This window comes from Aquila chrysaetos, chromosome 9 (genome assembly GCF_900496995.4).
Source record: "Aquila chrysaetos chrysaetos chromosome 9, bAquChr1.4, whole genome shotgun sequence".
NCBI classification, from domain to species: Eukaryota; Metazoa; Chordata; class Aves; order Accipitriformes; family Accipitridae; genus Aquila; species Aquila chrysaetos.
This window is the reverse complement of record NC_044012.1, coordinates 5,402,661-5,420,862: the sequence shown is the minus strand read 5'-3', so window position 1 is coordinate 5,420,862 and position 18,202 is coordinate 5,402,661. Positions and strand designations below refer to the sequence as shown.

Genomic DNA, 18,202 nt, shown 5'->3' with positions numbered 1-18,202 from the left:
TTTCCATTCCTACAGGAATTTTAAATATCCCCACCTTTTCCTGCTTTCCAACTCTCCACCCTTAAAGCATACATTCTTGCTTCTGTTGCTCCAGCTAACAATGACTAAATGAGGCACTACTTCACTCTCAGTAACATAGTGGAAATGGAGTCAGTGTACAAAATGCAAGGCCAAAGATGTGGACTGGGAGCACTATGTCACAAACCAAGAACGTATTTACTTGTTTGTATTCTTAAATAAATAAATTTTCAAAATTCGAAGTGGTTAGAACAAATGAAGTTGGGGAGAACAGAATGGCTGAGAAGGGGGCAGCTGGAGTAAGAGTAACTTGTTTGCTGTGCAAATGCAGTTCAGGGAATTCTAAATTGCTACTTTCTATTGTAGGAAATAGGCGCTCACAAGGAAGAGCTTAGTTTTGAACAATTTCATTTGTTCTACAAGAAAATCATGTTTGAACAACAGAAATCGGTAAGCTTTTTCATAATTAGTCTTCATACTGTTAAACTGCTTGATCAGAATAAAGAGTGAATGCTGATTATTTTTTTGTTTCTGTTTGCTACTAATTTTCTTTTTTCCCCATTCTTGTAACAGAAAAAGGGTATAGTACTTTATTTGATGTGTAGATGACAGTTACCATCAGCAATTGGCTTGAGAAGATAAATAAGTCATTAATGTTGCTGCTTGTGTGTTAGTAGTAGAGATGTGCACAGATATAATGGGGTTCCTAGGAAGAACTTTTCTTGTGAGTTTGTTCAGGCTGTAGAATGTCTTTTCATTAGGCTTGGCTGATCTTTTTAGTGATAGGAGCAAGGTTTTTCCATGTATTAATCTTTTATGGCTAAGAACATTCTGTAAATCACAAGGATGTATCCTGAGCATCAAATAACAGTTATTGTTCTCATGGTCTCTCATGCTTGGAGATTACCAGTGGTGATTCCACTACAAGACATGTGTCAGACAGTCCTTGGGAGGCATGAATGCAGTGGAATTACATTTTAGCTAATTTATATGGGCAGCTGCCTGACTACTGTTTCCATGTATTCATTGCACAGATTCATGAAGCTGGTGGAAACTGCATACATTTAGTGACTCTGAAAGTTAGGAACCCTTGAAAACTGCGTGAAAACACATAATATGAAATAAGTTGCGTGTTTTTGTTGATGACATGCTTATTGTTGATTCAACTTGCAGTTGCTAAAATAGAAGCTTTGATAGTCAAAGTCAGTGCTGTTTCTTTTGGCAACGGAGCTTTCTTGTGCTGTTTAAAAGTGATGCTGAAATTATTGTGAAGTAATAAAGAATCTCCATCTATTGACAGGGTTTTAGTTTTGGCTGTGAGGGTCTAGTTAAGTAGCTTGAGCAGAAAGCTGAAGAGTAAAACACAGAATAAGGAGGCTATCTGACTTCCTTAAACTCTTGTTATCGCCCCTTGTGGATCATTTCAAAGAAACTCCTCAGTTTGCTCAACAACTGCTTTGTGTCAGTTGATAAGTTTCCTGTGATCTGTAACTATGCTGTGCCAAGCTGGAAGCAATTTAGGTATTATATTCGCATGAATATATGTGATGGATGATACGTAATTCCAGTTTTTCTGGGATATCAAACAGTAAAAGCTCCCCAGAAACTCGACTGATTGTGTGTATAACGTGCATTATCAATAGCAAGTTTTTTGCCTGAGAATTGCGTGTGTTCACACTGAAAGGCCTGAAGTAGTGTTGCCAGGCTTGGCAGTATGTTTTTTCTTAGGCATTTAATTAAAAATGTGTCTTACCAACTTGTATGCAGCTTCTCTAGAGCAGACAGGCATATATTTCCCCTTCCCAAACCAATGAACATTATTAGATGGAATTAGATAGAAAATTGCGTATTCTTTTATTATTCATCTTTTTCCCCTTTTTTGTGTTTGTTTTTTTGTTTGTTTTAAGATTCTTGATGAATTCAAAAAGGATTCCTCTGTGTTCATTCTTGGGTGAGACTCTTAATTTGTATTATTTTTCCACATTTCTGTATAGTTGTATTGCTATAGGATTGTTTTTTAATTACATCACTGTTCTTTTGTTCTGATGCTTTAGTAAGTGAAATGATACGTCTTTTTGCATTCAGAAAGGTGAACTTACCATGGAAATAAGTCCTGAATATAATTTTATAAATGTTTTTTACTTTCTGCCTACAAAAATGGTATGGACTTGAACAAAGTCACCTATCCTCTGATTTTACTAAGAGCTGAACAGAGCTATGGAAGGACAATTTGGTGGAGAAATTTTAACTTCAGTCTAGAGGGTGGTGTGGTGCACAGGTTTTGCCTAGTCTTGAGCAGAGTGCTGATAGTGACAGTTTCTGCATCTTTTGCTTGGTGGACTTGAAAATCTAAATAAGATGTGTATAGCATGAAAAAGGAGGTCACAGGCATTACTAACATTTTGACTGTGAATTAAACCAGTTTATCTTGGTTTTGAATATTACACTAACAGGTTAAGGAAGTTACTTAAAAAGTTTGCTCTGGGTGTACTGTGTACTTCCTTAGCCCTTGATCATGTCATATGAATTTAACTTCATGAGACTGCTTAAAAGCACAGATTTATCAAAGGTGGGTAGCTTATAAATACCTTATTGGTACCAGATGATGCGGCATTTGTGCCCTACAAAGGGGAAAGCAGTTGGGCTGCTTTTTCTTGGTGCAGCTGCATCTTGCCTCCTTTTTCAGGAGGTTTTGATCTATCACAGTAGATCATCTGAATAATACATGGAAGGAGTTATTTGTGGAAGTGTGGCTCTATGATAATGTAAAAGAACAGTGTCTCTGTATGCCTCAACTAAACTTAACAACACCCCTGTCAAGTGAATGCTGCTCATCTGCTATAAAGCAATGAGCACAGATTTGGTACTTTTCCCAATGAATCACTATCAAAAGTACATCAGGGATCCAGGAAGCTTTATTTAAAGGCTCAAAGTACATTAATTAGATAATACATTATTACAAGCCTAATCTAAATTCCATTGAAGTTCTAAAACGTTTCTTGGTGGTGGCAGCACATTTATACTGTAAATCCAAGATACAAATCCATGTCATTTTCTGCTATAATATCTGGTGACACTTGCTCTCTTATTTCTTTAGCTTCACTTTCCCTTTCTTTTTTTTAAGAAATACTGACCGTCCAGATGCTTCAGCAGTTCATCTCCATGACTTTCAGAGATTCCTGCTACATGAGCAGCAGGTGGGAAGGTTGCAGAAATTCTGAGTTCTTTTTCTTGAGGTTGTGTCACAGAATTCTATGCTCATTAAGAAGAAAAGTGATGTGTCATAGAATATGGTTGATGTCAGCTGTGATACTAGGCCTTGGAAAGATTTCTCCTCCTTTGTTGCCATTGAAGTTCACAAGAACTAGTATTTTTCATCTATATAAAGACTCTGAAGGTGCACCAGAGGACAAGAAGGGGGACGAAGTAAATAAGGTTTTAACAGGTCTCCCTTTAGTCATGTAGATAAACAGACAAGGTTAGAAATAAACACTGGATGTATGTCAGAGATGATAGCCTGGCCTAGTTACAGCTGTCATCATAGGTACATCTGGGGGTAATGCCTTGGCCATGCCCCCATTTTAGCAGCTCTTACATAAAAAGCTGAGCTGACTGCGTGCATTCAAGTCAAAGGTAATTTTCTGTTGAATGAAGGCAGTTCAATGTCCCATACCAGCAAGCAGATAAGGATAGAGGCAGGGATTGGAACCGTGTCTTCATGGTCTTCTATAATGTTATTTAGCACAGACACCATGGGAAAAAATTGTGCGACATTTGCTAGGTGCTGCTAAGCTCCAGGTTTGCAAATATGATTGAAAAGTGAGACCTACACTTCCTGTATAAGCTTGCTACTTTCTTTTTCTCCCTATTTCACTCTGTTAAAAGGATGTTCAGATTGCACTTAGAAATGAGAGAGATTATAGTTAAGGCATGTCCTTCAAGGAGGCCAGCTTTTTTCTGTGCATATATGTACATACGTAGTATGTATCTTGTGGGCCTCCAATCTATATGAAGGTACTGAGATGGAGATCTTCTTTTTCCCCCTTAGACATCATAGAGGAAACTCTTAAGATATATGGATACAATAAAATATATTGACAGTAAACTAGCCATATGGGAGAGAAGTAAATCACATTTGTAGGTGTCTCTGTTCCTTATTTGATTTTATATAGAATAACACCACTTCTAAAGTTTTTTTTTTTTTTTTTTTCTACTGTATTATTATTATCTGAAGGAATCTTGGGCACAAGATCTCAGTAAAGTCCGAGAACGAATGACAAAGTTTATTGATGACACTATGAGAGAAACTGCTGAACCATTCCTCTTTGTTGATGAGGTAAGATAATGATACTTTTCAATAGTTCCTTGTGGACTTTTTTCTTTCAGCGCTAGTTCCTAGTTTGTTAATTGGATGGCAGATCCTCTGGGTTTTAGTCTTGTATGGTAAAAGCATTTAAATTCAGTCTCTCTCTTTGTATTGTAGTTCCTCACTTACCTTTTTGCAAAAGAAAACAGTATTTGGGATGAGAAATATGATTCAATAGATGCGCAGGACATGAATAATCCTTTGTCCCACTACTGGATTTCTTCCTCTCATAACACGTAAGTTACCAAAAGTCACATTGTCTATCCCTGTTCAAACAGACCTAGCACCTGTTAGGAGAAAGTAATACTTCAAAATTATGCCAGAAGTATACTGCATGGACGTGTGAAACCTTCCTAAAATGTGATGTAAACGTGGCAAATACAGTTTGTGGGACTCCTTTTTCCCCTTCTCTTAAGATCTTAGAGGTTTTGAGATACAACTGAGCTCAGCTGCCAGAAAATCCAAACCCTGAATCCTGCTAGAAAATTAAAAAGAAGTCTTGAGTGGAGACTGTTCCAGCCTCTCTGCTTTCAGAAATTAAAGCTATGGAGGGAGCTTCCATTTTTCCATGCACCAATAGCCTCGTTGAGCTAGTGTCAGCATTAACTGTACCTGAACATAAGAATGCTGTAAGGACACCACTTGCCCTGTGGGAAAATCCCATACAGTTACTGTGATCTGAAGGGCAGTGGATTTGTTGCCTTTGGAAAGGAGGCAGCAATGTGCACTGTAGATAGATACTCTGACAGTTTACAGTGTCACAAAGTGGAAAAGATTTGGTCCTGAGTGGGAAAGGAATATGGAGACCTTAAATTAGCACATCTACTGATCAGGATTTGGCTACTCATGGTCTTTGCCTGGGTGACAAGGATTAGAGCAGGCAGAGGTGCTTGAGGCAGAGGAAGACTGCAGTTTGCTATTCATGCTCTTCTTTGTTACTTTGAGTTTATTTTACAGCCGGAACTTTGAAGGCCTGGGGACCTTCAAAAGGTCCTATTTTTGTTGTTACTGTTTTTAGAATTTTATGCTTAGTAACTTACCTGCTGATTTCTGTAGTTTGTGTTTAAGGCATTAAGGTATCCCAGCCCTTTTCCTTAACAGTCTGTGGTATGCAAGCTCTTTAGCCCAAGTACAAACCTATGTGATGATGAGTTTGAACTGTCTTCAAATGAAGGGGATTTGCGCATCTAGCATTGTAATGAAAAGAAAGAAGGTGTAAAGAGAGGGAGGAGAGATGAACAAATAAAATACTGCAGGGAATGAAATAAAGTGGATATGGATATAGCTTATTGGTATTTTGAAGTCTAGGGTGTGGTATCACTCTAAATACCCTCCACACCCCTCCAACACGATTATGCTTCAGCATGATGAGGTTTAGGTATGTTTCAGAGCTCACGATTTGCTCTCCAGAAATGTGTCAGAGTTGGTTGACGTTTAGATTGAGCCTTTAACCTCCTATAATCTGGTCCATTCAAAAATCCGATGGCTTCAGGTTCAGCAGAGTCCAGTTCTTCCATTGCAAGTAAAAAAAAAAACCCAAAACCAACATACATTCTCTATGACAGGGGAAAAAATGTTGCCCAGTGAGCGAGCAGGAAATGGTTGAAACTGACTGCCTGTCTTTTACAATTTCTTTCTACTCCTTAGATATCTGACAGGAGACCAGCTTCGAAGTGAATCCTCCACAGAAGCTTACATTAGGTGCCTTAGAATGGGATGTCGATGTATTGAGTGTAAGTAAAGAGTTTCGTTGAGTGGTTTGTAATATGCTGTCCATATGAATAGAGTTTCCCCTGTTTACCATGAAAGAAAAAAGAACCGAAACCAAGAACTAGTTTTTTTTCTGAAGTTAGTCATATAAAAAACACTGATTCCTGAAATTGTTTTTCTTATGCCTCACTATTGCCCTGTTCACTTGCTCTGATTCTTGTTCCCTTGGAAATTTAAAAAGGTCTTTCTAAATCTAATCTCACTGTACACCAAAAATTCAATCTTGGATCTACTATATGAAAGCATAGGATTTAAACTGGAATTACTTGTGTAGTGTAGATAGATAGTTTATTTGCCTTCATTGTAATACAGACAAGCCTAATGGAGAGAGATTTTTGTAATTTGGTGCCATTTGTCATTGTGTTTAACTTGCTTGTAAATCAGTTGATGTCTCTGTGCATTTGTTTTCCACTAACTGTGTATGTGTCTTCATCCCTGTGCTTGTGTACCTTATTGAGAAATTTGACTTTAATTTCATGTTATTTCACCAGTTACTTCATAAAACTAGTTGCTACTGCCTGTTCAATTTGGCTAACGCAAAATGTATCTCAATTAGAGTTTTAGGGTTAAAATCAACAAAAGAGATAAGCTGTCAACTTGCCACTTGTTGGAGTATATTTATCCCTGGAAAATTATTGTAAATGAGTAGACTGACAATATAGCTGCCTGAATGCCTTATTTCTAGATTCCCACATGATAATGCTTTGGGAAAATTTTATATTGTATTTTATTTGTATTGCTCTTACTTAAGTGAACTTAATTTCCTCTGTGAGAGATATAAATTCACCTAATAGAATATTTTATTAGAACATTAAAGTCTATGACTCGGTATGTGGAACACTGAAGATTTGGATGTATGCCTTCTACTAGAGTTATTTAAGTAACTGCTTGGTCTCTTCCTTTTTCCGCTGCTTGTCTTTCCTAGTGGATTGCTGGGATGGTCCTGATGGGAAACCCATCATTTACCACGGATGGACACGGACAACAAAGATCAAATTTGATGATGTAGTACAGGCAATCAAAGATCATGCCTTTGTTGCATCTGAGTAAGCTTTGATTTATTTTCCTTAAGCCTGTTTTCATATGCTTAGACCTTCCTGAACTTACTTTCACTGTTATCTAGAGCAAAAAGTAACAGGAGAATAATGACATTCCAGTAGTCTTCATTGTTGCCAAATGTGGGTCTTTAATAGATTCAGTTTTGAGGTAAAGTCCCATTATATAACAATTTGCTCCTAAGGAAGATAGTGAGTACCCTAAAATGGTTCCCATCTTCTCGCTTGGGTCTTCTTTTTTTAAATTGAAGTGTGAAACTTCAAATGCTGAATAGTTTGTCTTTAATTTTTTTTTTTTTTTTTTAAAAGTAATCAAATACTACAAGTGACAAGCAATATGTCTATCAGGTGATGTTCATGTTTTAGGGGAGGTCTTAGCTGAGAAGATGTAGAATTCATAGCATGCCTCCTGGACTGATAACATGGGTTTAAATCTGCATCTCTGCTCTGCCCTCCTATAACTTGTGCTGAGATGTCCTTGACATGAAAAATATTGCCCCAAAATTGGGAAAGAGATAGGGCTGCCAGTGTCCTGTTTTTCCACTTTACCAGCTGGACATAAAGAAGCATTATTTTCTCATGTGGGATAGTGTCTGCATGGGCATACTGTGTTAATGACAACCATAATTCGTGGTGCATTATGGTTTCAGACCATCAGTACCGTGAATGCAGTGTGATGCTTTCCCTACTTGCATTAAGGGATAGGCTACCCTGAAGGAGTATTGAAGTATTTCCTGGATATGCAGGGACAAAATTAGAAAAGTCAAAGCTCATCTGGAGATGAAATTGCTGAGAGATGTGAAGGACAGCAAGGAAGACTTCTACAGGTACAATTGCAACAAAAGGAAGATTAAGAAAAATGTGAGCGTGCTGCTGAACTGGACAGTGACTGGAGAAGGCTGAAGTACTCAATGCTTTCTTTGCCTCAGTTTTCAGTGCTGTGGCTGGAGCACACGATATTCAAGGGGAAGCTCGCAGAACTAAGTTTGTTTAGCTCCAAGAAGAGGTTAATGAGGGAGTCTGGTTGCTGTCTTCCACTACCTAGTGGATGATTATAGAGAAGATAGACCCAGACTCTTCTCAGAGTGCATGTGAAGGAAAACAGACACAATTTTGAGGAGAGGAGGAACAAATTTTCACATAATGGTGCTTTAGCACTGAAACTGTGCCCAAAGAGCTTGGAAAAAATCTTTGTCCTTGCAGGTATTCGAATCTTGGCTGGACAAAGCTCTGAGCAACCTGATTCAATTCAGGAATTGGGCCTTCCCAAAGAAGGGGTTTGGGCTAGATGGCCTCCAGAGGTCCGTTGTGACCTTAACGATTCTATGATTGCACATCTATTATTGTCTGTTGTGTGTCTATTCCTTTTGTCTTCTTGTTTGCTTTAAATATTTTCTTTGATCTGGGGGGGTGAGAGAGGGTGCTGTTTTCCTTGCCTTGCCAGTCGTAGCAAAAAGAAATTGTCTTCATTCACCTTTGTTTTCTCCGTCAAAGATACCCAGTCATTCTGTCAATTGAAGAGCATTGTAGTGTGGAGCAGCAGCGACACATGGCCAAAGTGTTCAAGGAGGTATTTGGAGATCAGCTTTTAATGAAGCCTATTGAAGCCAGTGCAGATCAGCTACCATCACCAACCCAGCTGAAAGAAAAAATCATCATCAAGGTAGGCTTGCTTTGTGCGCTGGTAGGTAAAATAGGAAAGCAAGAGCAGGAGCCAGAAATACTACTTTGGGCTTCACAGCTTAGTTTCTGTTGAGAGACAAGAAACCCCATGCTTAAAGAGTGTAGTAGTAACATTTTGCAATATTGTTCGGAGTTCTGTAAAACTATGTATTAAAGTGCTTGCTATTGGTTTTTCTTTGCAATAAGTGTTGCTAGTACAAGTGTCAGATTGAATGTCAGCTCTTTTCTAAAGGTCTTCCAGCTCCTGAAATGTCACTGCTAAATTGTGCTTATCACTCACTGCTGCAGATGCTTATCATAGACTTCTTACACAACGTGGCCTGCTTAAAAATTACAAAAGTATGTTCTTGAATAGAAAGTTAGATTAGTGTTATTAACTTTTTTTCCTGAAGAATTCCTCTAATTCAAGTGAAACCCAAAGCACTTGCAGGCTGCACACTTGAGTTGTCAAGATTGCTTGGAAACTTCAAAAATCGATGGGTGTTTACTAACTCAATGTGATTTCAATATGCAATTTAGTGAGCCACTTGTAAAAAAACGGAGGTGCTCCTATTAGAGTGTCTTACCTTCTGGGCAGTACAGATGCTTTACTCAGTACTGTTGTGCAACAACATGAGGCAGATAACCAAAAGAAGACTTCTCAGATTGAAACTAAAGTAGAACTTTTTGAAAGGCATAATTAGGTGGAGAATCTGAGGGCTGCTCACGATCTCTTTAGTAAAATAATAATTACTTTTGTCCATGCTTCAGTTTTCCAGCTCTTCTAACAGTACTGCTTTGTATGTATTAAACTCGTGAACAGAAGAAATAAGGGTAGACAGATACAAGCATACAGCTCTTGAATGTAAGACTGGAAATAATAGCACCCCATTATAAGGTGTAAAAGCTCTGTGCTTAAGTTTTTGGGGTTTTTTCCCTCCAAACTGTCTATTGTTACCTTGCAGAGCCTAGAGGGGGAGATGCATAGGCACATGAATAATAACACGACAGATCTGATTGAAAAGGAATTACAAACTACTATGAGTCTGCACAAGAGAACATCCGTATCGCTCTGTCCTGTCTAAAAGAGCATTAAAGAGTCTTTAAATAGATCAGTCTTTAAATAGATCACCTGCCAGTGAGCTAGTTGTGTTATTTGGCTTTTGTTTGGAAAATGTTGTCAGTAAACAGTCAGAGGCAGCTCCTACTTTAGGAGCCTGTGGCATTTTTCAGATAAGCCTGTCAAATTGAAATCTACCTACAGTAGGCTACGCAGAACTGAATGTAGTTGAGAGCTGCTAGATAGGAGACCATTAATCCCATCATTAACTGCAGTTAAGTATTTGATGTTACCCTTAGCCCCTTGAGCCACTGTTTTTTGTGAGCACTCTCAAGAAAGTAGAATTTACCCCTCATTTCATAAAAAATTTCCCTTCTGCTCATTTTTCTTGTGGAAGAATGAATTCCCCATTCATTTTAATTCCTTATCTTTTTGTTTTGTTTTGGGTTTTGTTCCTTATGTTCTGCTCTCTGCAGAGGGGTTATTGTTTTATCCATATTTCTCGGTGTGTGTCACTTCATGTTTTCTGTCCTCTAAAGAACAGTGAGCTCTTATCAAACTAGTTGTTTCTTCATTGCTTGAATGATACCTCTACTAAATTGTGAGTGTATGAGTGTGGTGGTGCTTTTTGTTTTTAAGCACAAAAAACTGGGGCCAAAGGGAGACATTGATGTGAACTTGGAAGACAAGAAGGAAGAAAAGAAGCAACAAGGAGAACTTTACATGTGGGACACAATAGAACAGGTATTATTTATGTAATATTTGCTACAGTTTGTTACTAGGTTGTGTAATAACTGGAAATTTACATGAATTTTCTCAATATTTATATAAGTAACATTGTCAGTTGAACAGATGTGAATGAGGGGCAGAAGGTATTTTGTTTATTGTTATACCTTGTTTTGAAATTGTAGTTAGTGAGTTTCCCGCTGTCTTGTTAATGGTTTTAATATCTCTCAACTTTTAGAAATGGACTCGGCACTACTGTGCTATTGCTGATGAAAAGCTTTCATTCAGCGATGATATAGAACAGAATGCTGATGAAGATTCATCAAAGGTGATGGCTATGTTCTTTTTATTCTCTCAGATTATTTCAGTGTCTACAGATGTGTATTTTTTATGCTGATGTTGAAATTGTAGAGGATCCATGTCAGATAACAAGTGTATCTGGAGATATAAAATTTTAAAAAGGATCTTTGCCAAGGTACTCCAGTTAACCCTATTTTTAATAAAATAATTTTTTCCCTTGGCTGATTGAGGACTTGCAAAGAGGAGTACAAGGACAACAAAATATAATTTTGGTAGTTAAATGCTAATGCTGAGGCATGCACGGACAGGCAAAGTCTTTATATGCCTCTGGCTAAGTATTATTGCTATTCTCAAATGAGACAGTATGATGAACTAAGGTTTTTTGTGTTAGTAATACGGCACACCTCTTACACAGAGCATGTTGTTCATTTCACATTTGCCAAGTGTTTGTCACAGGTGAGCATGTATTACTTGGCTGTTGTGCATGGTAAAGCAGAAACATGAGGCTCAGTAAGGGTTGCAATAGCAGTGATGTTCAGCATGGTTTCTTGTTCTGACCTTTCGGGTTTCCCTGCACGCTCTTTCATTGCTAACGTGTATGTGCATGGTTCAGAGATCTCTGCACATACAGAACATTTTACCCATTCACCTAGACGTTAATATTAGTAAAATAATTAATGTGTAATGAAGAACACAGATGAATCCTGGAAATTCCTGATTAGAAACTGTGAATTAGCAGTACTGTGTTTTGCCTTGAAAATATGAATCAGTGTTTGTATTGCTGTATTCGTTCACTTTCTGTTGATTACGTATTTGAATAAGGCTGAAGTGGATCACTGCTCCAAAGAAATGGCTTGACTGGGGAGGAGAGTCAAGGGTGACTGTAAACCTGATTGGCTTGCTTATGGAAGCAGAATTCAGGGCTAGGAAGAGCTGAAATCCTGAAATAGTAGATTGTTATATCAATAACAAGTACTTTGTTTCAAAATCATAAAATTAGAAATGCACTATAAAAATTCTTATTTTCTGGTGTAGGAGGTGAAACGTACTGAACTGCACTTAAAAGAGAAATGGTTCCATGGGAAAATGAAAGAGGGGAGAACAACTGCTGAGAAACTGCTCCAGGAATATTGTGCTGAAATGGGTGGCAAGGATGGGACATTCCTAGTTAGGGAAAGTGAGGCTTTCCCTAATGATTGCACCTTGTCATTCTGGTATGGTGATTGTCATAAAAATTTTATGTGGGTTTTGTTTGGTTTATGGCAATGCACAAAAATGTGTGTATTTTTCAAGTATGCGTTTATAGCTGAGAGGAAATAAGAGTGAAGAACTGCTATAATTACTAGAATGTTATTGATGGGATTGTGAAAGGCTACTCTCTAAATTAAACTTCAGTGTAGCATAGTGCATTTTGGCAGAGTAGGCTTTATTCAAAGTGCTACAGTTGTCAAGAGAGGACTGACTGGTTTGACCCCCCCCCCCCCCCCCCCAAACTTTTCTAGTGCTCTGGCAGGATAGGATATAGGATTTGTTATTTCCTCAATGAGTGGGCCAAAATTTGATCTTTTAATTTAGGGATAAATTACTGGTTTCTACACCGAAAAGGTAGTCTCATGAGCGTACCTTTATTAGCAGAAATTGGTCTTTTCAATGAAAGGATACTCTAGAAGGAAAACAATAAAGAATTTTCGGGCGTGGGGGGATATGTTTGGTTTTTTGGTAGTCTGGGGTCTTTTTCTTCTGGTTGGGACATTATGAGGAATAGTGTATCAGGTGGATTTCTGACCCAGAGAGCTGTCAGAGCAAATTTTACAGGGAGTAAGTGTATGCCAGATTTTAAACCACTGTGGGCTGAAAATTATTATTTTTGGTCCTGTAATCTTACTTGTCGGGATTTTTGTTGCTTGTTCTTACTTTGGTTGTTTTATGAGATGATACAGATTTTTTGCCTCTTTGCAAGCTCACCAAGTAGTTGACCAGGAATGGGTGAGGAAACACTTCAAAAGAAGACCTATTATAAAGCCTTTCTTTTCCTTATGCACCTCTTCATTTCTTCAGGAGGTCAGGTAGAGTCCAGCATTGCCGGATCCGTTCTTCAAGTGATGGGGACACTGTGAAATACTACCTGACAGACAACCTCACTTTTGATAGCATCTATGATCTCATTCAACACTACAAGGAGGCCCACTTGCGATGTGCTGAATTTGAGCTGCGTCTGACTGATGCTGTGCCTAATCCCAGCCCTCATGAGACTAAAGAGTACGTACAGCAGAAGGCAAGCACCAGGGTTGTTATGACAGTGTCCTTTGCATTGTTTTAGATGGTCTTGGATTTTTGCATAGAAAATTTCCTGGATTCAGAAGCACAGCTGAGTGTTGCTTGTCCACAGTTGTCATAGGAGTAGGCTTCCCTGAAAGATGCTGAGTAAGATCACTGACTTCGTGAGAACCTGGTACAACACAGAGCAGTCACTGGGAAAGCAATTTACTAGCAGCAACTAGGAAAATCAGTGAGAACTGTAATGCTGTGGAAGTGTGCCAGTTCCTTCTGTCTCTGCTTAGTGTTTTATAACACCCAGTGGGTTGGATTAGATATTTAGTAGTTGGCTTTGGCCTGGCAACTAAGTGGTCATGGTCTGTGCCATCTGGAAACTCTATTACAGGGGCAGTGAGCCCAAACAGTTACATTTTCCTAATCCCACCCTCCACCTCACCCCTGTCAGAGTTGGTTAGGCTGACTTCGCCCCATGCTGATAGGAAGTAGTATAGCTTGGTGTTTATTTCCAGCTGGTGTTTGCCTAATGCAGATCCTGGGCAGAGCTTGCTCTTGTTTGCTGACAGAACACTGTAATCACTGCCCTTTGTTCTGTTTTCTTTGCAGTGAGAAAAAGTAAATCTCCTTTGCATGTGAAATATTGATCTGTGACTTTAAACTTCTTTTTTTGCCGCCCCCCACCCTACCCGGGATCTGGGAGTCACTGACCACCTGTAGATAACTTTGGAAGCCAGTGGAGAGGGTAGAGTTTAAGGGTTAGGCTTTCCTGCCTTTCTGTATAAGGTGGAGATGTACTGCCAGTATACGTGGCCACAGCTTCACTGAAGGCACATTAGATCCAAGATAGGTCCATCCCTACAGTGAAAGATAAAATCAAGCTCTGAATAAAAGAATTCAAATGCCACGTGTGTTTATTTTGTCTGTGTTTTGGGCTTTTCCTTAAATTTACTATGCCAAAACTTAATAAACTACTGAAAACTGAATGGCAGACTAAAAGCAGGATCCAGTGCCTTTGTTTCAGGAAGAAATGCAGATTTATGTTTTATGATTTCAGACAGACAAGGTGTTCTGATATATTCTTGATGCTTTCATCCAATATAAGGTGCTGTGTTACAGTGTTTTGTAATAAGCTGCTGTCTTAGGTGGCAAGATGGGGAAAATCTAATGCATAATTTTTCTTGTAATGTTTGAAACTCTGTTGTTAATAACGCTGCCTGTTATTCTTACTGAATGACGTTTGACAAGCTTTGCAATCCTTTGTCCATTTTGATTTTTAACTTATAGTTGGTACTATAGCAACTTGAGTCGGGGAGAGGCAGAAGACATGCTGATGCGAATTCCTCGAGATGGAGCCTTTCTGATTAGAAAGAGAGATGAGCCTGATTCGTTTGCCATGACTTTCAGGTAAGAAAAGACAGATATGACTACATTGCCTGCTAGCCCAACAATGTTCTGTTTTTTCTTATTTAAAAAATACTGTGGTCTTTTTAAAGTCATAAAATTCTTGCTTTTGAACTTTGAGTAATTAGCATGGTTGATTTGTGCAGCAGGTCCATGTATGAGAATGTGTACAAGAGTTAATTTGTGACTGGAATAAACCTTTATGTTTTTAAAAGAATATTGGGGCACTGACTGTCCTTTTGTTCCCATACAGAACTGTGCATGGCCCTTCTTCACTTCCTTGACACTCCTTACTACAGGGTGTTATTTTGAAGTTTTCTTTGGTGCTGGTTCAGCAGTCATTCTAGGTCCTTATCCCCTCGAAATCCTGCCCTGTCACATAAGTGACCGAAATGAAATGTCAAAATGAAATTGTTGGCTTTTCTTGCCAGGGAAAATATTTTTGAAACTGCGGTTCTTGCATCAACATTAATAAAATGTATAGAATTGTGGTGTTCTCCATTGTGCCTTCAAATCAAATCGCATTTCTCCAAAAATGCCTGTTTCTGCAACATATAAAATTGCTTTGGAAAAACAAATACTTGTTTTCCTCTTATTTACATGCTTTACTGTGTATTGAAGATGTCCAGAATTCCCCAGTCCCCTGTGTACTTTGGTTTGAAGCTTTCTGCTGTTACTAAGGTGGATATTGAAGTAACTTGTGCTGCAGCATCTCAGTAAAACCGTTTCACAGTGGGGAAAACAACAAGTATCAAACCTTCAGCAGCTTGAAAAGGATGCAGGGGTCTTCTGTGGGTGGAATGGTTGTCAGTGGATGGTTTTACTGTTATCAGTGCAAGCACAAAAGCTGTGTTCAAGCACAAGAGATTTTTTTTTTTTTCTTTCAAAATTGATTGCTGTAGTTATCAAAATGATTATAGGGAAGAGACAGCTACTCATTTTGAGGGGAGTGTGTCTATCGCTCAGGGACAGTGGCAGATCATCATCAGTGGATTCCAGAGGGACTCTCAGTCTGATCAGAGACATTTGTGTTAGGTATTCTGTCACCTTCATACTATCTGCAGGGGAAAAATATAAGGAAATTTTATCTAAGCAAAAACGTGGATTTGTCCCAAGGCCCTCTACATTGCAGAAAAGTTAGAATGTCTTTTTGTGAATTTAATCAGGCAACTGGAATTCAATTTGAATAAAAGAGGTTTTGGAAGAGGGAGAAATTATTTCACATGATTAAGATGCACAAAGCAGCTTTGGTCCAGTTTACAGCACTGGTGCTCTCACTGCAAGTACCAATGCCTTTTACAGCACCTGCACTTGTTTCACAGAGCGGAGGGGAAAGTGAAGCACTTCCGAATTCAGCAAGAAGGTCGCCATTTTGTGCTTGGAACCTCAGCCTATTTTGAGAGTTTAGTGGAGCTGGTAACATACTATGAGAAGCATCCGCTGTACAGGAAAATGAAATTGCGTTACCCGGTGACTGAGGAGCTGCTGGAGCGCTACAGCACGGTAAGCAATGGTCTTTGTACAAGTGCCAGTTGCTGTAGCAGATGGAGTCCCAGATCTAGACCTGGGGCTGCTGGGTTTGATTCTGGCGGTGGTAGATGATCTTTGGGGGAGGTTAAGCAGGTAGTTTTCTTATCTGTGAAACTGAGATGGTTATACTGACTTCTGTCACGAAGGTTTTGAGATACGTGAAGGAAAGAGCTTCATCTTTGATTACCGGTCAACTCATGATCAACTTCCTCATGATTTGATTAGAAAAGCTGCTCTGTGAAGCGGGGGATTGTTGCTCTGCTAACACAAGTTTTTGACAATAGCCTCGCCTGCATTTGGCCCTGTCTTCTATTGGTGGAGTGGGCAGAGATCTTAAAATGATCATGCAGATGCCAGTTGCTAAGCCTTTCAGAAAAAATGAAATATTCTGCTGTGCCTCTCGCTCTGGACAGGCAGTGGCATTCACTTCACCGTACTGGAGCCAACTCAGGGATGGTGTCCAACTGCCTTCTGTGGTAGAAAGTGAGAGGTACCTCTGAAGGCTCACTCTGTGAGATAAGCATGAGAAAATCTCCCCAAGAGATACTTGTCTCTGTCCATTGACTAAACTGGGAGCCTGGATAATTACCTTAGGATAGAGGCTAACTTTCTGGATGGATGTGTTCCGTGACGAGAGAGCTTTGCTGAGGTAACTGGCCTTTGAAAAGCCTGAGATGCTGTCTTCTGTTTTCAAATATATGTCCGTTAGAAGCTGCAGGAAAAACATGTCTGGCATGTTTGAGGAAATCAAAGTCTGGGTTTTTTGTTTCTTCCGGGAAGACTAAAAGGGACTGAAAACATTTTAGGCCTCAGGATTTTTTATAATGTTGCCTGTAGCTAAGGTTCTGTATCCTAGGACCAGGTCCAAATGGGAACACAAGGAGAGACTAAAATTAAAAATATGACTGTGTATATTTTTTTAGAATTTTTATCTAATAGTGAAACCAATACTGGAACTAAAGTACTGTAACACAGAAATCATAAGTGTAGCTATTGTCTTCCCTGGCTGCACACAGAAGGGTACTCGCAATCTCAAAGCTATTTGACTGATTAAGAGATACCTTTGTGAGGTATTGCTGTTTCATTGTGTTTTACTGTTGATTAAACTGAGGCATAGACAGGTTAAATAACAAACTCGTGTTCAGCTATGTTCAACTATAGAAACGAGCATAACATGGGTGTCTGGCTTCCCTCCTCTTCTGTCTGCCTATGTATTGTTAGAAAGGTGGTTTCAGCAATAGATGTTCTATTAACATTAAGTAATTTTATAATTTTTACTCCTGTAACTTCATTATTTGTTTTTTTCTTCTTCCTGTTTTTAGGAAAAAGATATTAACTCCCTCTATGATGTCAAGATGTATGTGGAACCCAGTGAAATCACCCCTACAGTGGTATGCTTAAAGAGAGATATTCACACTTACTGTAGACTTCTGAAAATTATGAGACTTGTTTGTTGATTTCCTGTTAGCAGTAATGAAAAGGATAATTGAAAGCATTAGCCTGCTTGAGTTATAGGGGACTGGACAGCAGGAGTTTAAAGGGTGTGACTTTTTTCTAGCATCTCTTTAAAATTTGTACCCACACATTTTCTTGTGTGCAAGTCCTGTATTGATTCATCCATACCGGGAATGTGGACACTTTTTGTTATTGAGTCTGTGAAGGCGATTTGATTTGGCATGCGTGCTTATGCAGGTATGCCCCCAAATTAAATAACTTATAAGAAGATTCAATTTGAGAAGGCCAAATCTTCATGAAAAGAAAGTACAACATGTAAACCCCAAGTGTGCGTGTCTGTGTGTGTGTGTTTATGAGCACTGTTACTTATCTGTGCACAAAACTATTGCAGTTCCATTAGCAAACATGGCCTGCACGCACAAATAGGTGCAGAGTTTATTTATGTACTTTCTATATAAAAATGGCGTCTTTTGGTTTATTAATGAGTTATTAAAGTTTGTCGTCTTTTAAGATACATATATAATGTTTTAAAAACAAGTGGGACAGCAAACATCTACTTATCTCTAATTCTTGTTAGGGCCTGCC

At 38.8% G+C, this 18,202-nt stretch overlaps 1 protein-coding gene across 2 annotated transcripts in view; it reads left to right on the top strand.

Annotated features, from left to right (window-relative positions):
- PLCG2 (phospholipase C gamma 2) overlaps positions 1–18,202 on the top strand; it is a 67,456-nt gene that overhangs the window by 30,868 nt on the left and 18,386 nt on the right. For both annotated transcript variants that reach the window (XM_030025587.2, XM_041125885.1), the window contains 15 exons: positions 385–468; positions 1,926–1,969; positions 3,143–3,215; positions 4,253–4,354; positions 4,502–4,620; positions 6,032–6,117; positions 7,080–7,200; positions 8,704–8,872; positions 10,571–10,675; positions 10,896–10,985; positions 11,993–12,171; positions 13,016–13,216; positions 14,516–14,635; positions 15,955–16,135; positions 17,485–17,553. In XM_030025587.2, coding sequence (XP_029881447.1) covers positions 385–468; positions 1,926–1,969; positions 3,143–3,215; positions 4,253–4,354; positions 4,502–4,620; positions 6,032–6,117; positions 7,080–7,200; positions 8,704–8,872; positions 10,571–10,675; positions 10,896–10,985; positions 11,993–12,171; positions 13,016–13,216; positions 14,516–14,635; positions 15,955–16,135; positions 17,485–17,553 — 1,743 coding nt within the window. The remainder of the gene's footprint in view (positions 1–384; positions 469–1,925; positions 1,970–3,142; positions 3,216–4,252; positions 4,355–4,501; positions 4,621–6,031; positions 6,118–7,079; positions 7,201–8,703; positions 8,873–10,570; positions 10,676–10,895; positions 10,986–11,992; positions 12,172–13,015; positions 13,217–14,515; positions 14,636–15,954; positions 16,136–17,484; positions 17,554–18,202) is intronic.